At 39.9% G+C, this 21,599-nt stretch overlaps 1 protein-coding gene across 2 annotated transcripts in view; it reads left to right on the top strand.

Moving 5' to 3' along the window:
- Positions 1 to 5,161: 5,161 nt before the first annotated feature.
- Positions 5,162 to 21,599, top strand: part of ube2g1a (ubiquitin-conjugating enzyme E2G 1a (UBC7 homolog, yeast)) — a 51,174-nt gene continuing 34,736 nt past the window's right edge. Inside the window, exons 1-2 of one of the 2 annotated variants that reach the window (XM_059972948.1) lie at positions 5,557 to 5,750; positions 19,407 to 19,447. In XM_059972948.1, the coding sequence (XP_059828931.1) occupies positions 5,572 to 5,750; positions 19,407 to 19,447 (220 nt within the window). In that variant the 5' untranslated portion in view covers positions 5,557 to 5,571. Of the gene's footprint in view, positions 5,346 to 5,556; positions 5,751 to 19,406; positions 19,448 to 21,599 lie in introns of those variants that run through there. The other variant, XM_059972949.1, reaches the window with a different exon arrangement.

Genomic DNA, 21,599 nt, shown 5'->3' with positions numbered 1-21,599 from the left:
CTCGTGTGGACATTCATTTCTCTGTGGTTTGGATGGAATGGGAAAGAAATGAAGATGCCCATACATGCAACTACATGTACTTTTATGTGTAAACCTGAAGCAACAGAATTTGCATTCAATGGGAGAACTCATGGGTTCTGAATGCTGATCATCACCTATAACTGGTAACTGTTAAAGCTGTACTGCTGTGGCTAAGAATGGCTAAGATCCAATCTGGCTACATAAGAATCTGTAGCATTTAGGATAGCGTGTGTGAATTCCTCAGCTTTTATGTAGAATGTGCAATTAATATTTTTGAACATGAAGATGAAGATATATGAAGATATGCTTGCTAAGGATGCCTATGAAAGCACAAGATAGCTACCCCAATAAGAATCTTACTAACGGGAATGGGCATAGGTAAATGTACAACTTGCCAAATTTCCTGGCATCTCTCAAGACAAAGATGTTTTATTCAATGACATGGTAGTGAGATTGTATGTTGAGTTTAATCCTACACCTTTGGGATAATGAAAAGCCAGGAATTTGGAACCAGAAAGCTAAGAGCAGACATGACCATGAGTGATGATTTCCCTAATGTGTATGGAAACATGAATTGTAGTGCCCTTCTGAATCAGGGAGTGGAGGACAGTTTCCTGGACAGTTTAATAGATAAGCAACTTCAAACAATATTATTTAATAAATATAATTTAATTTTTGAGCATGCAGATTATTGCCATATTACTGGAGATAACTGCTGAAGAATTTCTGATCAGTGAATTTTGCGTAACAGAAAATGACAAGAGCAGTCAGGAACTCAAATACTAAGACCAAATTGTTTGAATGAGTTTGCCTATAAAGGCAAAAATAATTTTGACAATGAAGGAAGTCATTTGTCCCATCCAATCCATGACAGTTCCCAGCAGAGCAATTCCATCAGTTCTATAATCCTCTCCTTTTTCACTGTAGCCTGGAGACTGGAATATCTGATGGAAACCCACATGGTACAGGAAGGATATGTAAACTACGTCCAGGATCAAATCCAAGTCCGTATAGTTGTGAGGCTAAAGGTCTGCACTTACATGATACCCCAGTGGAAGAGGATGCTAATCATTTAATAGTGATCATCTGGCATAAATATATCAGCTTAGAGCAGTGAAATCCTTCAAAAGACAGACCCCAAAACTGGCCTGGAATTGCAAACCATGTAGCCTCACAATACAGTAAAACTTAGATCATGTACTTTCTGGTTATTTGAAAATGCTGATGGTTTGGTATCTGGTCACTGGTGATGTTTCCCATGCTCTTTGTAACCTTACCTGGGCCCCATTTACATGCTTCTCACTGGGCCCACAACCCATAAACTCAATGGAAGCCCGATCCTTCACACCTTGTAAACTCACTTGGGCCGTATTCCTTACAAACACATTGGGGCTCAACTCTCATGCTCTTCATAAACTCAGAATCTCTGCCTCTACACTCCTAATCAACTCACCAAGTTACATTCTCATGATTCTTATAATTTAATAGGGCCTGTTCCCATGTTGCTTGTAAATTCACTGGGCCCCTGCTCCCAGGCTCAATAATTCACTGGACCCCGGCTCCCAGGCTCCTCAATAATTCACCGGGCCCTTGCTCCCAGGCTCAATAATTCACTGGACCCCGGCTCCCAGGCTCCTCAATAATTCACCGGGCCCCTGCTCCCAGGCTCAATAATTCACTGGACCCCGGCTCCCAGGCTCCTCAATAATTCACCGGGCCCCTGCTCCCAGGCTCAATAATTCACTGGACCCCGGCTCCCAGGCTCCTCAATAATTCACCGGGCCCCTGCTCCCAGGCTCAATAATTCACTGGACCCCGGCTCCCAGGCTCCTCAATAATTCACCGGGCCCCTGCTCCCAGGCTCAATAATTCACTGGACCCCGGCTCCCAGGCTCCTCAATAATTCACCGGGCCCCTGCTCCCACACATTCTCACCAGGGATCCATTGCCATCCCCCTATAGATGTGCCAGGGCCTAGTTCCCACATTTCTTTTTAGATCACTAGGCCCCGTCCTCACAATCCTTATCAACTCATTAAAGCTTTGTTTCCCACTCTCTTCATTCACTGAATATTTAGTGTACCACTTATGAGATGAGGCATCCATTGGTCAGAATCACCCTTGGGTGCTGCATCCCTGCTGTCTAGATAGGCAAGCCCAGGGAAGTAAAGTACAGAGGGGAAGCTGTTGCCCAAATAGCAAGTGCACCCTACACATCTGATGAACAAAGGAACGGCAGAGACCAATACGGTTTGGCACCAGCAGTGCTGCAGTAATTGCCAGTCAACATTGAACTCCATGTAGGGCTGTCTCAGGGACTCCAGCTCCTGATTTTTCCTCAGGGTTTACTCCCAAAGCCTTCCCCATCAGTGGGTACAGGCACAAGGCAGCGGAGGATTGATATCAGGGTTTTCCTTCTCCTAGGTGAGCTGCCAACCATGGCTGACGAGCCCCACCTGCCCAAAGGGGCCAGTAACCTCCCTCTGCCCCTTCTCCTGTCAGTAGAAACCGTTCCGCAGGGCTTAGTAGCTAAGCCACACGTCAGGGCCAGGATCTGGACTTGGTTTTCAGAGGCTATTTGAGGCGCACACCACTGGGAGCATTTAATAGGTAGTGGGAGCTTGTCCCCATTACCACTCCTGGCTACAACAACCTTAAAGAATCTATTATACTATTACACTATATGTAAGATATAAAATAAGTGCATTAAAAGTGGCTAGTCCTGACGAAGGGTCTCGGCCCGAAACGTCGACAGCGCTTTTCCCTATCGATGCTGCCTGGCCTGCTGTGTTCTACCAGCATTTTGTGTATGTTGTTGTTTGAATTTCCAGCATCTGCAGATTTCCTCGTGTTTGCATTAAAAGTGTAATGGGTATGAATTGGAGTAGCATCCAATAGTCTGGAAAATCTGCCAGCTGGACAATACCATTGTACCAAGCATGGGACTCTATGTGCATAAAGTAAAGGCTAGAATATCACTGAGTGGATTTTTAAAAAGCATAAATGCTACTTGTGACATTAATAATACATTTTACAACTTTATAATCAATGTATAAGGCAGAGACCAATTTATTGATATTTACTTCGATATACCTGTTATCTGCTTGATCATTTTCAGATACATCCACAAAGGGGTACCACTAACAAAACACACACTGAATTACACCTGAAACACTGACCATTTCACTCTCCCCAGGTGCTCCCTGACCTGTTGAGTGTTTCTAGAATTTTGTGCTTTTATTTCAGATATCCAGCATCTACATTTTTCATTTTGAAGCCAACATTATATAATGTGACACTGAAAACCCTGTATCAAATGCACTGTTTCTCATTGTGTTCAAAAATGAAACTATTAGTCTTTTTCCACCACCCCTGTCCTGTTGACCTCCCTCTGCTTCCCCACCTCTTTCCCTTTATTCCATAGCCTACCATCCTCTCCTAACAGATTCTTTCTTCTTTGGCCCTTTGCTCCTTCCACCTATCACCTACTAGTTTCTCACATCACTCCCTTTTGTCCCCTTTCCCTACTCACCTACCTTTCCCCCTGGACCTACCTATTACCTGCCAACTTGTACTCTTTTCTCCCCCCTTCCTTTCCAGTTCTGATGAGAACGCTCGGCCCAAAATCTTGACCATTCATTTCTTTCCGCAGATGCTTCCTGACCTGCTGAGTTTCTCCAGCATTTGTGTGTGTTGCGTTGCTCATAGTCTGACAAATAATTTGCTGGAGGAAATCAGTGTGCATGGCGGGAGAGGGGAGAATTATACACATTTTGGGTTGAAATCCTGCAACATCTCCCACAGATGTTGCCTGACCCACTGAGTTCCTCTAGCAAATTGTGTGTTACTCCACATTCCAACATCTGCATTTTCTTATGTTTACTAACCATAGGAGGTGACCACACCAACATACCAATTTATTGGGGGAAAGGTTGTCTCAAACAATTACAAAGGGATTACAATAAACGTGAGTACTTCCACATCCATGTTTAGAATAAGATCTATAGCAAAATGTTCAAAGATTTCTATATTAGCGTTAAGGGTCACAAATGCATTAAACAAATTGATTGCAAGTCTACTTCAAGCAGGTAGACTTTGTACAGAAGCTAGGTAGTGGAAACGAGGGTCCACAAAATGCTCAAGGAAAATGGAGAGGCCAAGCCTAGACTTCTTGAGTTTTAACGAGGGATTTTCGATTGAAGTGACACCAGTTTCTTGTCCCAAATGTTGGCCGATCCGTTCTCAATCTTTTGCTGTTACCTTTCAGACTTCTGTGTTTTATGTGTCGCTGAGCACACACAGGCAACCTATGCGTTGGGTAAGGGGGGTGGTGTTGGGAGCATAGAATCCGCATGGCGATTTTTCATAACGCGAAGCAGCCTCTACTGCACGTGGATAAGAATATAAATTGAAATGAGTAATTTTGTGTTTGTGATTTACCCACATAAACTCAGTGAAAACGAATTTTATTCCATATTTCACATTTCCGAGAGGTGTGTTTGATTTCAGTCAGGGCGAATTTCCGTAACTCGAATAGCCATAACGCGATGGGCAATATCCTGTACTAGAACAGGCATAAACAGTGGGATTAAGCGAGTCAATCTCCACTAATTTATTCCCTTAGGCCTGGGCTGGCTCCTCCTTTGGGGAACATCAATCAACGTTCTCCAATTCTGAAAGCGTACAACGTAGTTGTAGTGAATAAATCATTTCATGAGCTCGCTCAACCACAGCGTTTCATATTAAAGACACATAGTAAGATTTCCAGCTGTATGCTGTACTTTAGTAGTAAGGCAGCATATTACCAAACTAGTATTCTCCAATAACTATCAGCCACAACCATCTCATATTTCAACATTTGAACGACTCGACAAGTAATTTAGGAAACAAATTGCGCTACCAATCTGCAGAGCGCTGTGCATTTCCTATCAAATTTGGGGAGGGGGAGGAGAACAACCCCACCGCAGCTCGGCTCAACCACACTTGACACGGGCTCTCCGGGCCAGGATGTCCGCGTGACCGTGACAACACAAAATTGAGCCAATCCGAACCCGAGATCCCGGCGCCGGCACAAGCGCCACCAATCCGGAGCGGAGGGAGGGCGGGTCGAGCGGCCCATCACGCTTTTGCGCCTCCCCGAGCCGGGCCAGCAGCTGCGAACGCTGCGCCTGCGCGGAGCGGTCTGAGGAGACGATTAAAGTTGAGGCGAGAGCGGCGGGCGGGAGCTGGTGCGCCGATCGCAGGGGGATCGCCTTTGTGCACTTCACGGCCCGCTAAACATGACAGAGCCGCAGTCGGCCCTCTTACTCCGCAGACAACTGGCAGGTAGAGGTCGGCGGGCGCCCGCTCCCTTTCTCTCCGGCCCGGGGCGACGGCCGTCGCGCCAACTGCACCCCCCCTTCCCCCAACCCCGCCGCTCCTGCAGTCAGGGCCTGGATAGCATCGCCGCCCGTACCCGAGGACGCGGTGTTTTCCTCGCCGCCGGACCCAGCCGCACCCCTCCCCTTTGTGCGCCCCTCTCTTCCTCTCGGTCCTCCCCACCCCGTCACACATGGACCGGGTGCCCGCCCGCCCGCGCATGCGCCCGGCGCCCACGGGCTCAGGTAACAAGGCTGCGTCTCTATTGTTGGCAGCCGTGGCAAGTCTTTCCCAAAATGAATCGCACATGCATCAGTTTTTTGGGATTCAAGCTCGGTGGAAAGTTTTTATGCAGTCTCTTAGGAATAATATGTGAGAACAGATCTTTGTAAGATAAAGCTATTGTGGTAATGTAAAACAAAACTGCAGATGCCTGAAATCTGAAGTAAACACAGAAAATGCTGGAAATATCCCTTCTCTTTCCTGATTTGCTTAGTGTTTCCAGTATTTTATATTTTTTCCTTCCACTAGTCGCAGTGTGGCTTTTGGCAGAATATTTCTCAGGCGTTAGTGGAATTGAAAGGGATATCTCCACGGGGAGAATATGGAGGTGGGTAATAATAGAAGCGCCTTTAGTTTCTGCCCAGTCTGGCGACATTGATAACTTCTGTCCGTTAGCGCCTGACTAAACAAATGGCTGTTTGCTCAAAGTTGTAAATGCGTGTGACAAGGCAACATTTTGCCTGTCATTGTACTGCGTTCCTGAAGGGAGTTTGAAGTTAATAATAATCAAAAGAAGTGGAAGATTTATCAGGGATTGAATATAATTTCATAAAACATGATTGAAGTAGCAAATCATAATTAGTGTCAGAAGTACTTCTTTTCAAAAGTACTTCTTTTTTCTTTCAGAAAAGATGCTCCAAATCACAGCAAAGTAAGAAGTATTGCTAATTTTGGATATGATATTATTTAAATACTAGACATTATTTTAAAATTTCACAAGTACTGTCTATGGTATGTGTTACCTTATTAAGAAAAGCAAGTGTGGAAATAGTGGAAGCTCAGTCCAAGAACAAAATGCACATAGTGATTTGCTTGGTGTGGACAGAAATAAAACCAACAGTTGAAATCCTTGTTCCATTTTCATGAAGCAAAATTGAACTTTTAAGTAGCTTTGAGTCAACAAGAATTGGGTACAATGATCAGATTAGGACTGGGAAGAAGCAGTATCTTTATTGGAAGGGTGAAGGACTTGTGGAGTTCTCTGCCATAAAAGGTGGAAGTGAGAGGGAATACAGAATGGAGATTGGGGATTGTTTTGATTAATGGAGTGGGCTTGAAGGGCCCATAGCCTTAATTCTACTTTTCTAAGAACATATGGGCTGGGATGTGTATAAAGAAATGGTAATGGTGTAGTTTATTTTAATGTTACTAAGAACCTGGCTATCTAACCCCAGCCTAATCCAATTGTGATTTTTTTTTTAAAAAAGCATTGTAGCTTGCTTTGTCTGTAAATGAGTTGAGTTTGTTTTGTGCCAGAGCAAACATCAATTGTCTGCTCAGAACCAGAAATCAATGATTAGAATTGGGATGTGGTAGGCTATAGATACTTTTACTGGTCTTTATAATAGAGGATGAAAGGGAAAATATCAGGGACAAATGGAAAATCAAAACAGACTTGAGAGCTTGATGGGTTAGAATTTTTTGGGGGGGCTATCCTAGGTCATTAAATGTTGATGAGGGAATTTATGCACTAGTTGTGATCTTTCTAAACATTACAACTTCACATTATCACCTGAATTTAAATTGGTGATGTTGTATTTAATGCTAAGGGGGAAAACCCAGAATTTGTAACCTTATTTTTCCTAACATATGTTGGGATAGTTCTCAAATGCTAAGGGTCAGGGAATTGTGTATTTGGGTACAAGCTGAGCAAGCAGTCAGTATGGGTTTGTAAAATGCATGATGTGGTCAGAAGCAACTGTTTTTAATAATGTAGAGTGCATAGAGCAGTACAGCACTGGATGAGCCATTCAGCCCATGATGTGCTGATCTTGATACCAATTTGTAGTAAATATCCTCTTCCTGCATATCATCTGCATTATTTCCTTGCTAAAAGCCTCAAACTTCATCAATCTGTCCACTTCCACCTCTACTACTGGTAATCATTTCCAGGCACCTGTCATTTGCCACATTTTTTTTTAAACTTGATCCTCACATTGTCTTTAACCACCTCCCCCCCACACACAAAACCTTAAAAGCATGTCTGCTGGTGGTATTTGATATCTTTACCCTGGGGAAAATATTCTAACTGCCCACTTTCTTTGCCCCTTATCATACTTGTAAAAAAAACCTCTTGTAGGGTTTTCCCCTTAACTGAAGCTGTCTAGTCCAGGCAGCATCTTGGTAAACTCTCCAGCAATCTTTCCATAGTCTTCACATCCTTGCTGTAATAGGGAGATCAGAACTGCACATGTGACTTCTTTACTCTTGTACTCGGCACTCACTGGAATGGAAAGCATGCCATATTCTTTATCACTTTATTCACCTATGCAGCCACTTTCAGTGAATTGTACAGTCCATCTGGTATTTGTCTCCCCATATCTGTCCATAAACCAGCATCTGTCCATGTCCAGCAGCCAGTTCATTTGTATCTTTCAATGTTATGTTTCAATGATCTTACTTCTGTAAGATTTGCATTCCATATAGGATAGAAAACTTTTTGGCTTACTTTGTGGGCAGCATTCTAATTGCCTTGAATTATGAATTGAAATATCAAATGTAGGTAATTTTTTTAAAAAGCTGCATGATAGGGAAATTTCATAGTTATTCTCATTATCAGTAACCCAAAATTTATAAGATAGACCCAAAAATATTCAGGAAGTAAATCTTTGTTGTCCAATGTAATCACTGGCTAGAGTTGGATAAAAACTTTTAAGTGGATTCAGCATGGATAAAAAGTATATATCCAAGTTTGCAGTATAGAGATTTCACCCAGCTATTTCTTTTGGGAACAGAATGGTGTGTGTGAAAGGGTGGTAAGTCGTGTATCTATGTTTATTAATAACACTTGCATTTGTATGGAAGTGAGCCACTGAAAACATTAAAAATAGGTGTTGGTCAATGGTCCTCGTATCCAGTCCGACTAGTGACCTAGTCAGACCTCTATCCATGTCAATATCTAATCCTAGCTCCACATGCTTTATCTAGTATTGGAAGACAATGTTAATGAATTGCATGTTTGGACAAAATTGGCAAATGGAGTTTATTTGTGAGTATCCACTAGATGCAAGAAACATGAACTGTGACAATAGATTTGGTTTGAAAATACAGAAATTGAAGTTAGTAGGCTTATTTGGTAGACTGGCAGTGGTGAATAAGAGCTCATAAAATGTTGACCATTATCTTAAGGACTACATCAAAAAGTACTGTGTCATGCTACAAATTGTTTTGGTTCAGCCCTCTCTGGGCTGTACGTGCTTTAGAGGAACTGTTGAGATGGATTGACAGGGAGTGGTAAAGGTGTAGTAGTTGAGTGGGTGCAGTGCTGCTTCACCACAGTAGTGCTTGACTAAAATAATTGAGGCATCACGTCAGGATCAGCTTCATTCTCTTGGAAGACTGAGGAGTTTTAACACTGCTGGAAAATTCCTGTTGGGGCAATGGTGGGGACATGCAGAGTTCATTAAAATAAACACAACGACCCTTTGGTCTGTTGGAGATAATATCAAAAAACATCTCATACAGAGGATAATTTGAAAAAGAAAACATTTCCCCTAAAGTCATTGTGTGGAAGTTGATGTGGAATCATTTAATTGAAGAAGCCCTACTGTGTTCTCATGTATTTGTTATGTTCTGGGGTTGAATGTGAAACAATCAATAATGTAGATGATCATCCATCATTACAAGGTGTTACTTTTAGATTTTTGACAGGGGTTAGGAGAAGGGAATTTTGCTTATTATTTGGTTGCCTCTGCTGGATGTGTATGATGGTAAGTTACGACCAGTCAAATGTCCTGATTCAACTTGAGGCTGACTAGCCTGCTCAACTTTGAGGAATTGGGGCCTGGGGTATTGATGGCATGCTTAGGACCTATTTCCATTCCTTTGTTCAAAGCAGTCTATGATCATATCAGAAAAGATGGAATCAGGTTTATTATCACAGGCATGTGACATGAAATTTGTTAACTTAGTAGCAGCAGTTCAATGCAATACCATATAACAATCACAGCACGGAAACAGGCCATCTTGGCCCTCCTAGTCCGTGCCGAACCCTTAATCTCACCTAGTCCCACCTACCCGCACTCAGCCCATAACCCTCCACTCCTTTCCTGTCCATATACCTATCCAATTTTACCTTAAATGACACAACTGAACTGGCCTCTACTACTTCTACAGGAAGCTCATTCCACACAGCTATCACTCTGAGTAAAGAAATACCCCCTCGTGTTTCCCTTAAACTTCTGCCCCCTAACTCTCAAATCATGTCCTCTAGTTTGAATCTCCCCTACTCTCAATGGAAACAGCCTGTTCACATCAACTCTATCTATACCTCTCAAAATTTTAAATACCTCGATCAAATCCCCCCTCAACCTTCTACGCTCCAATGAATAGAGACCTAACTTGTTCAACCTTTCTCTGTAACTTAATTGCTGAAACCCAGGTAACATCCTAGTAAATCATCTCTGCACTCTCTCTAATTTATTGAGATCTTTCCTATAATTCGGTGACCAGAACTGCACACAATATTCCAAATTTGGCCTTACCAATGCCTTGTACAACTTTAGCATTACATCCCAACTTCTGTACTCAATGCTTTGATTTATAAAGGCCAGCGTTCCAAAAGCCCTCTTCACCACCCTATCTACATGAGACTCCACTTTCAGGGAACTATGCACAGTTATTCCTAGATCTCTCTGTTCCTCTGCATTCAATGCCCTACCATTTACTCTGTATGTTCTATTTGGATTATTCCTGCCAAAATGTAGAACCTCACACTTCTCAGCATTAAACTCCATCTGCCAACGTTCAGCCCATTCTTCTAACCATCATAAATCTCCCTGCAAGCTTTGAAAATCCACCTCATTATCCACAACACCTCCTACCTTAGTATCATCAGCATACTTACTAATCCAATTTACCACTCCATCATCCAGATCATTTATGTATATTACAAACAACATTGGGCCCAAAACAGATCCCTGAGGCACCCCGCTAGTCACCGGCCTCCATCCCGATAAACAATTATCCACCACTACTCTCTGGCATCTCCCATCTAGCCACTGTTGAATCCATTTTATTACTCCAGCATTAATACCTAACGACTGAACCTTCTTAACTAACCTTCCATGTGGAACTTTGTCAAAGGCTTTGCTGAAGTCCATGTAGACTACATCCACTGCCTTACATAATGTATATGTACATAATGTACATAATACATAATGTAGAAGAAAAAAAAGTAAATTTATACAGTGTACATATTGATAAAAATTGTGCAAGAAACAGAAATACTATATATTTTTAAAGTGAGCAGGTGTATAAGGGTTCAATGTCCATTTAGGAATCGGATGGCAGAGGGGAAGAAGCTGTTCCTGAATCGCTGAGTGTGTACCTTCAGGCCTCTGTACCTCCTACCCGATGGTAATGGTGAGAAAAGGGCATGCCCTGGGTGCTGGGGGTTCTTTATAATGGACGCTGCCTTTCTGAGACATCGCTCCTTGAAGGTGTCCTGGGTGCTTTGACCTTACTGAGTTTTAGTGGTTCAGAAAGCAAAGCTTTGTTAAATTGCATCTAATGATTTGTGATTTCTTTGAATCCGTTTTAAAATTGAGACAATGAACCTGGGCCATTGTGATGTTTCCATTTATTTAAAGTGAAATCAAAGTAGATTTATTATCAAAGTACATACGTCACGATATGCTGCCCTGAGATTTACTTTCTAGTGGCATTCACAGTAAATAGAAAAACACATTAGAATAAAAACAAACACATGCCAGAGATGGGTAAACAACTAATGTGCAAGAGACAACACTGCAAGCAAAAATAAGATAATTGATATTGTAAATTTAGTCCTATATTTTGACCCACATAGAACATGAATATAATTTCTAAATGGACATTGAACCCATGATCACTACCTTACTACTTTTGTCTTGCACTGATTTAACTATTTAATATACATGTATGGACTTCAGTTTTTTCCTATTTGTCATATTGCATTTTACTGCTGCTGCAAAGTTAACAAATTTCACAACATATGCCGGTGATATTAAAACTGATTTACACCATTGTTTGAATTGATTGTGGTGGTGGGTACAAAACCACAATTTACATTGAACGTTCTGGATATCATTGGGCCATTGATTAAAGTTTGTTTTGCTGTGTCAGCTACATAATGTTCTGTTTCCACAATTAAAGAGCCTGCCAATATTTTGTCTAGGCTCAGATTGAAGGCCAGCCACATGGGTGTGTTATTAAAATGCAGTTGGAACTTGTTCAAAAAATTGATGCACACAATAGGAACAACAGTTTAAAATTTTACTGCAACTGTGTGTATAACCATTATGGAAAACACTTAATACTTAATTCCACATGTACATCGAAAACAAAATACTTGGTTCACTGTAACTTAGTATCAGGAATCCAGCACATTGAAAAATGTCCAGAATTCAGTTGTTTGCTTCTAAAGTGCTGTCACTGCAAACTGCTTTTAGTGCTGCTGTTTAAAAGGCTGTATTGTGCACTTTACAAATTGATGGACTGGATTTCCTTATTTTGCCCCCTTTCACTAAGGTATGAAGTATGAGTAAGTGGAACTGTGACTAAATACTAGCTAAGGGTAAGCTGACTGAATCATTTGATCCTGTACATTTGCCTGATTATCACCAGGTTATAGACTTGGCTGGATGATTCTCTACCTTGTTTACTGTCTGTGTAACTGCCATCATTTCAAATTGGTTTACAGGAACTCCACCCTTTGGAGTAATTGAAGTTTATTTATTCACAAGTTTGCGATTTTTAAAAAATTTGTTAAAAGGCACAGGAGTAGGGCCAAAATACTTGGTCTTTGTATCAGGGATGGAGAAAAATTGACCAGGATTCTATCATTGTGTTGTAAGATAGTAACTTCTGCTGGCTATGCATTCATGCTGAGAATAGGCTAGATCTGAGCTTGGAAGGCAATGAGAAAAGTTGGTGATTAAGTTACCCTAATTTGATAAAACACCTTAGTAACTTGGTTGTGTTGACAATGAAAGCTGAGACCAAGCTTTTTAAGGATGAAGATTTTTTAAAGTCTAGCCTGACCACCTCCAAGTCTGATGTGTTAGCATTGATAGTTCTGTTGTGGATTATCTATATGACCTGTCACAGAATGAATTGATATGTTCAGCAGCTGTTAATTTTTGATATAGTTTACTGCTTTGCATTAAGCTTCACAGTGCCTTGGCCATTTGAGATCTGGTAAAGTTTTAAGGTTGTGGTTATGTCCCATTTAAATTTATATACATTTATAGGAAATTTCAATCTGCAAGTGTTTTTAAAGTAATTCTTAGTTTCTTGATGACTGCCTTTTCCTGTCTAAACTGTGCACAATGTTGCAGTTTCATACGAGAAGCTAAATTGGTCATAATGAAATTTGTTCTTTGTGCCCAGCATAACCCCAGGTATAGTTATAGTCAGTCAGTGGGATAAACTGAAGTGCAGTGAAAGTTATGTTTTTTAAAAAATCATCAATTTGTGCACAGCAAACTCAATGACCTTTGGTAACTAATTTGTTTCCAAGGTATAGATTAAGGGGTAAATATTAGCCAGCTTCAGAGAATAATTACTTGATTTTGATATAGTGGATTCCAGTTAATTGGTACAAATTAGGACCAGTCCATTTAGGCAGCCCAATAAGAGGAAGCCACAATTAGCTGAGGTTTCATGGAAATAGTTAAAAAGGTATTTTAAAAAAAGACAAACTACCTTTTAACTGAGTGATACATTATTTAAATGAAATACAGAACAAATTAGAGCACTATCAATATTACTACAGTACTATAAAACTATTTGTAATAGTTATCAATGGAGGAATTAATGAAGTGTATGCTGTGGAGTTATTTTGATTGGCAGACAGCAAGGGTAACCCTTTCTAGTTAGTGTCTTCAGCATCTCGGCCAGGGTCTGAAAATATTAAGTAAAAAAAAAATCAAATTCACTGCTTTTTGAATTTGTCTGTTGCCCAAATGGATAATGTAATAATACAAGCACACGCAGCTGATGCTGTTTTAAAAACTGTTTGTTCTAAGCTTGGTAGTACCTAACAGCCACACAAATGCACAGATCTGGTACTGTCTGGCAGCAGTCTCTTGTCCCAATTAAGCAGCAGTGTCCCAAATATATGAAGGGAATCTGTTATTTTCTTGATTAGTTTAAGTGTTGTCTCAACTAAGTGGCTGCTCTGATTAACTGGAATCTACTGCATTGCCTTTACATTTTGTTTGTATAAGATGGCCAAGATCTCATTCTAATGGCACAGTAGCATAGATACCATAACACTGTACAGCACCAGCGATTCTGATTCAATTCCCACTGCTGTGTGGGTTTCATTCAGGTGCTGTGGTTTCCTCCCACATTCCAAAGACACATGGGTTAGGGCAAGTTGAGGGCATGTTATGTTGGCATCACTTCCTTGAACTGTTGGTCGTTGATACAAATATTATGCATGTGACAAATAAAGGTAATCTTAAACCTTTAACGTGTTTGTTAAGTGGCACTGGGAGCCTTGTTGGATCATATTCTTCAATCTGAATTCGGTGCATGTGAATAAATGGGGGGGAAATCATTTGACTTTACTGAAATTTGCAGATGTCTAGGATCACTAGATCAAAGTAAATTTAAGTACAGATGGTGCCTTGTAAAAGTTCAGTCCCCAACTCTTTGCTCACATAAATGAGTATTACCACGGGCAATTTTGATCAATTTAACTTATTTGTGGATCTTGTGCTCCTTTGTTCATAGAGCTGAAAAAAATAGAAAATTGTAAAGCAGGAAAAACTAAAAATTCAAAAATGAAAATGTCAACAGTTGAAAGGTATTCATTCCCTTTAGCTCATCACTTAGCTAAACCATCATTAGCAGCAATTATAGCCAGTAGTCTTTTGGTTATATCTTTGTTAGCTTTGCACAACATGATGGAGCAAAATTTGTCCATTTCTCCTTGCAAAATTGCTCAAGCCATGGGGAGTAGAATTGGACAGTAATCTTGGTCTTACTAGAGATGTTTGATCAGGTTAAAATCAGGACAGACTGGCCCTCTGAAGGACATCAATTTTCTTCATTTGAAGCTGTTTCATGGTTGCTCTAGCAATGTGCTTTGGGTCTTTGTCATGCTGAAAGATAAACTTCATCCCCAGTTTAAGCTCCTGGCAGAGGTTAGATCTATCATTTGGCAGCATTCATCTTCCCATTAATCCTGACAAGGTTTCCAGTCTGAAAAGCAACTCCATAGCATGATGCCTCCTCCGTACTTTACAATAGGAGTGGTGTCACCTGGCTGATGCACAGGAAATTTACACTGCTTGTACCACTTGATGTTGAGGCCAAAATTTTTCATCTGACTGCAAGACTTCCTTCCACATCTTTACAGTGTTTTCTAAATGATGCTTTGCAAAGTCTTTATGGGAAAATGTTTTTAGCCAGGATTTCTTCCTGCATAAAAAGAGCATTTATGGAAAAGTGGCAAGGCCCTGGATTGTGGAGCTTTGAACTTCATCTCCAGTTGCAGCCACTGACTTCTGCAGCTCACTCAGTCTGACATCACAGTAGCCTCTTGCAAGTGAGCTTTTCCCCGACTTTGTTCAGAGGGACCTAGTCAGTTTCTGTGTTTTCTCATTTTGTCCACTTATCCACGATGGATGCACTGAGCTCCAAGGTATGTTCAGTGCTTTTGAGATGGTCTGGTACCCTTTCCCAGATTTGTGCTTCTCTATTATCATTTCCCTGAATTGCCTTGAATGCTCTGTTTTCATTTTGGTTTGGTCTGTTGAAAATCAACTATATTGCTGGGCCTTGGAGAGAGGGATGTTTATTATGAATTCATTGAAAACAGGTGATCTTCCAACTTTTGTGTGAACAAGTTGGGTTTGTTGGTAAAGTAATGCTCAGTATTGTACTTGAAGAAAGTTGGTGTAGTAATCATAAAAGGGATGAATTTTTTTAGTTTCACAATTTTGGTTTTTAATTTTTAGTAAACTGACAGGATTTGGAATTTTTCTTGATTTGACATGGTGCTCAATAAGCTCAAAATCCTACTTAAATATTTTAAGTTCAGAAAATGAGGTTGTCAAAATGTAAAAATAACTGGAGGCTGAATACTTTTTCAAGGCATTGTATGTCAACATAATTCTAGAAAATACAAAATAACACTAGAATCAGTGAAAGACTGTACCCAACAGGACGAACAAACAGCCAATGTGCAAAACATGACAAACTACAAATACAAAAAGTAATAAATAGCAATAAATATCGAGAACATGAGATGGTCTTTGAAAGTAAGTCCATGGGTTGTGAATGTAGTTCAGCTGGGCGAATGAAATTATCCCCTCTAGTTCAGGAGCCTAATGGTTGAGGGATAATAACTGTTCCTGAGGTGTGGGTCCTGGGGCTCCTGTAACTTCCCGATAGCAGCAATAAAGCATAGCCTGCGTTATTCTTGCTGATGGTCCTTGATGGATTCTGTTTTAATGCAACAGTGCTCAGTGTAGATGTGCATATCAGTCCTGTTTGCACTGCTTTAACTATGTACTAGAGTCTCTGAAATTTGAATTAAAAGTTATTCTGACCATGGCAACATTATCACCTGTTGATCGATTGCTGACAAAAGCCTTTATGGAATTTGGGTGTAGTAGTTGTCACTTTTTAAAGGTAGACAATTGGGATGCATACTAGCAATTCAAAATTGTTTTCGTGTATTGAACATTCCTCAACTATCCTTTTCAGCTGGTGTTCCAGGTTACTTTAATACAGTTCTGTGGTTTCCACCATTTGCAAACTCAGAATCCTCTGCCCTTCTGCACTCCAGTTCCTTTTACCGATGATGATTTTGAGGTCTCCTATATTAAAATTCCTCACTGTTTTAAATTTCAGAATATAACAGAAAAGCCGCAAATATTGGGCTTATTCATTAAGCTTCATAGTTAAGCAAATTTATAAATCCCACAATGCCAATATATACTTGTGACAAACAATGCTGTCATTTTAAGCTTGGATCATATAAACATCATGAAAAGTGGCAATTGTTTCTTATCCAAATGGAACAAGTTTCCAGATATTGATTTCATAACCCCTTCAGTTACTTATTCCAATAATCTACTCCTGTTTCGAATTTGCTTCCAGTATCTGCATCTGACATCTCTTGAAAGGCAGTGGAATGTTCCTCTGCCTTTCAAAACATCATCCTTCATTGGCACCCAACAGTCCACTTAAAATTCTAGCTTGATTGTAGTGTGCTTATAAAAACAATGTACTGCAGCAATATGGCAATGTTTATTCAATATTATCTCTAAATCTGTGATGCGAAAAGGTGGGAGGAGAATAAGAATACCTCAACCTTTAAGTTCCCCTCTGAGCTGTATCCAATGTTGACTCTTATGATGAGGAATGGCAACATATTTCAGAATCTAAATCTTGGAATTCTATCTGACAGCACCATAGAACACTTGGAGAATGATAGCAAGTGTTTAGTGGTTTCCCAGTACCCTTTCACAGAGTTAATGAGATAATACACTGGCCTTGCTGGTGATACAAATGATGGATAAGTTCCACGGGGGAAGTGAATAAATTTTGAAATGCATTGAACAACGCACAGAATGCTGGAGGAACTCAGCAGGTCAGGCAGCATCTATGGAAAAGGATAAATAGTTGACATTTTGGGCAGGTGAAGGGTCTCAGTCTAAAATGTTGACTGTTACTCTTTTCCATAGATGTTGAGTACTTCCAGCATTTTGTATTGCTTTAGATTTCCAGCATCTGCAGATTTTCTGTTTTTGAGATGCATTACAAGTATTTGGTGAATGTTGTTTGTTTATTTCAATGTGTATCCATGCTTTTTCTCCCTTCCGGAGCTGGATTATTTCAGTTATGCAAATTTATTGCAAAGCAGACATTTCTGTTCAGTTTACATAATCCTTGGTAGTCATGCACTGTTGGTGTCACCAACCCCTTTTGTAATTTGACTTGTATGTTCTCCTGTTAACATTACCTTGATTTGTCTGCTTATTTTTTTTGTACTATGGATAGATTTCAGAACTTATTCAAAGTACCCTTGCAGCAAAGATCTAATTTGTTAGAGTTCCACTCAGTGAGATATTTGTGCCATTTAATAGGTGCCAAAATGATTATGAGCTATACAAATGTTATGCTCTTTCAGTTTATTTTAACCACACAATAATATTAAGTGGTGTAAATCATGATAATTCCAATATTACTGAGTATTTTAAATGCACATGCTTTCCTCCTGTAGTGCTTTCTGTGACATTTTCAAAATGTCCTGTTATCAGAAGCACTTTTGAAGTGTGTGCACTTTTCTAATGTGCAAATAAGCATAAATATCTATATAGAAATATTATGACCACAATGATTGAAAGGTGAATCTAGCTTTTAAGTTTGTTACACAAATTTTAAAACGGGTGAATCTAATGCCCAAACCTTTGGTTGCAGTGTGACAGGATCTTAAAGAATAATTGTTAATTTTTTTTCTTAAATACCTTTTTTTTTATAAACAGTTACTATAATATCTTTGAGGATTTACTGGTCTAATATTTAACTCTGGCAACACCAGTGGAGTTGACTCATGCTTTCTACATCTTCAGGCAATTAAGGATGGACTATTTTTTGAAGAAATTTGTAATATTGGCATCCATTGTAGCTGCAATTAATCTCTTCCATTTATTTGCCTGCTAACTTATTTTGTGGTAGTGTATCAAAGGTTCTGGTCATTTGGTACAAGAGAAGTGTATTTTTAAGAATTGGATTGAAAGAGGTCTTTTAAACATTGTCAAGCGTTTGGATGAAGGCTAATCCAACTTGCCTGGAACTGTTGTAGCATTAGTCGATTTTTGTGGATTATTGAATGATTGTAATAATGTGAGCTTGTAATTTGCTCCTCACTGTTGTGGGCTGCATCAAGGGTAGTGATGAATCAGCTTGCAGGAGGAAGATTGAAAATTTGGCTGAATGGTGTAACACAACAGCCTCTCACTCAGTGTCCATTAAGACCAAGAAACTGATTGTAGATCAGGAGAGGGAAACCAGAGGTTCACGAGCCAGTAATCATTGGAGGATTAGAGGCGGAGAGGGTCAGTTTCTTTAAATTCCTAGGTGTCCTTATTTCAGAGGGCCTGTCCTGGACCCATCATACATTAATTATTGTGAAGAAAAAAACAGCACCTCTACTTCCTTGGGAGTCTGCGGAAGTTCAACATGTCGTCAAAAACCTTGGCAACTTCTATAGTTGAAGGAAAGTGTGCTAACTGGCTACTTTAAGGCCTGGTATGTATTTGAGTGAAAAATACAACTAAAGGTAGTGGATTTGGCCCAGTACATCACAGGTAAAACCCCCTCCAACTATTGAGCACATCCACATGAAACATTGGTGTAAAAAATCAGCATCCATCAAAGATCCTCACCATCCAGGCCATGCTCTTTTCTTGCAGCTGACATCAGGTAGAAGGTAGAGGTGCCTTAGGACTCAGACCACCAACGTTCAAGAACAGTTCCTACCACTCTAACCATCAGGATGATGAACAAAAGGGGATAACGACACTCATTTAAGGACTCCGTTAGATTGTTATTTCATGCTTGTTATTTATTGCTATTTATTTGCACGTTCAGTTTGTTAACAGTTCCTGATGTTTACAGTTTAGTTACTGTTCTATAGGTTTGCTAAGTATGCCTGCAGAAAGAATCTCAGTTGTATGTGGTGACTTGTATGTACTCTGATAATTTTGCTTTGAACTTTGTTCTATTTAAAACTAAATTTTCCAGGCAATTTGGAGTTTTAAGGGAACATGAGGAAACAGTACCAGGTGAGTTTTAAAACGAGTGTAGGAATCGGAATAAGATTTAATATCACTAGCATGTGTTGTGAAATTTGTTTCTTTATGGCAGTAGTACAATGAAATAAATGATAAATGGAGAAAATCTGAGTTAACTTAATTTGATAGACATATATACTTAAGCTAAATTAAATAGTGCAAAATAACAAAAAAAGTGAGATGGTGTGCATGGCTTTAATGTCCATTTAGGAATCAGATGGCAGAGGGGAAGAAGCTGTTCCTGAATTGTGCCTTCAGGCTTCTGTACCCCCATACCAGATGGTAATGCAGCCAGTCAGAATGCTCTCCATGGTACACTTGTAGGAAGTTGAGTGTTTTTATTGACAAACCAAATCTCCAACTCCTAATGAAATGTAGCTGCTGCCTTGCCGCCTTTATAGCTACATCGATATGTTGCAACCTGGTTGGGACCTGGGTGATATTGACAACCAGGAACTTGAAATTGGTCACTTTCCACTTCTGACCCCTCTGAGGATTGGCTTGTGTTGCCGTGTCTTCCCTTTCCTGAAGTCCACAATCGGCTCTTTGGTTTTACTGACATTTAGTGCAATGTTGTTGCTGCGACACCACTCTCTAGGGCATTGGTTTGAAGGAGCACAGGAATTACTTGCCTGTGAAGTAGATGCCAAAGTATTCAGTTTGATAAATGGTCAGATAGCATGATTTTTTTAAAAAAAAACAAGCTTTAGGCACAATAAAATCTATAAAATAATAGAGCAAAAAGTTTTGCATTCATGGACAATGTATTCAGTGGTAACTTTTATTAAAAAAAATCATTGTCAATCACTAGGCTCTCGAGGGTGATGCAGCATTTCAGTTTCAGGGGCTTTCCAACATGATTCAGCTCTTCCATGTGCAGAATCAGAAGGATCCTAGGCTTAATTCTTCCTGACACACTTAGCATTGGTTTCACCAAGCTTCAGTGCTTCCCTTGGCAAGTACTCGTTCAGTCTGCAATGTCAGTTGGCAGCGTTCCTTTACAGACATCTTGCTGTGCTGGAAGATCAAGTGCTGAGCACATAGCTCATCCAATTTTACTGCCATTAACTTCCCACTCTATTTGGAGTTGGTCACCTATCTGTGGTTCTTGCTGTGACTGTATTGGGAGCAGTTGTTCATAATCTTGTAGTTGTGGTTTTGGTCCTCAAGCTTTTGTTTTTAAACCATTGCTTTGTTTGTAATTCCAGCAGTTGCACTCTCGTGCAGACTTTCTGCAGACCATTGTTTCGTTTTCAAACTGGCACCACAGCTGCTGAATGGTCGGGGCAAGTTAAACTTAAATGAGCAGTTGTTGGTAGGTGGGCGGTGGGTGAGATTTCATAGCTGACACAGAATCCAGTAAGTTGGGGCATGTGTTATTTTTCAAAGTGCAGTAATGTTGCTTGTTATATTTGAAACGATTCAAAGCCAATTTTAATAGTTGGTGGGAGAAAATCATTGGTTTTAATTTGCTATAAAATTGCAGATCACTTTGTTCTAATACATGCATTATATTATGTTTTCCACAAAACAAGTTATTGCAGAGAAACTTATTGGTTCATCAGTGAGTAGCTGGGAACAGCCAACTGCAGTTAATTATAAGAAATGATGAAAGTCTGTATGTAGTACCTTTAGCTTTAGTTGTTTTAAATAACACTTTTTTTTGTATTTTTGGTTCTTCCTTAAGCTATCTATGATACTTTGAATAATTTTCAGTTTGGTGTATAATCTAAAGTTCAAAACAAATCTTTTAACATTGGGCAAAATCCAAGGAAGTACATATGATGGTATGTATTTGGGTAAATGGGTGTTATCAATAGTGATTACAACACCCATATTTTATCACAGCACAGAACAACTAAATAGGTGCAGTTTTTGGGCAAATGTGCACTAGACATGAAGCCACCCTTGTGTCTGTTTAGATTTTATTGTGCCACATTAAATTTTGCATTAACACCATCTTTACAGGATTGCTATTGGTTATCATGGTAGAATAAAATGAATAATTGTCACAAACAATGTTTTGAATACTTTGCAGGTCAGGTAGCATCTGTGGAGGGAGTTGGAGTAGTTCTTTTGGATTTATTGGATTTCCAGTGTAAAGGATTATCTATAGCAGTTTGCTTCAAGATTAGATTACACT

Source organism: Hypanus sabinus, chromosome 6 (genome assembly GCF_030144855.1).
Source record: "Hypanus sabinus isolate sHypSab1 chromosome 6, sHypSab1.hap1, whole genome shotgun sequence".
NCBI lineage: Eukaryota > Metazoa > Chordata > Chondrichthyes > Myliobatiformes > Dasyatidae > Hypanus > Hypanus sabinus.
The sequence above is the reverse complement of the archived record's forward strand: the minus strand, read 5'-3'. Positions and strand labels throughout refer to the sequence as shown.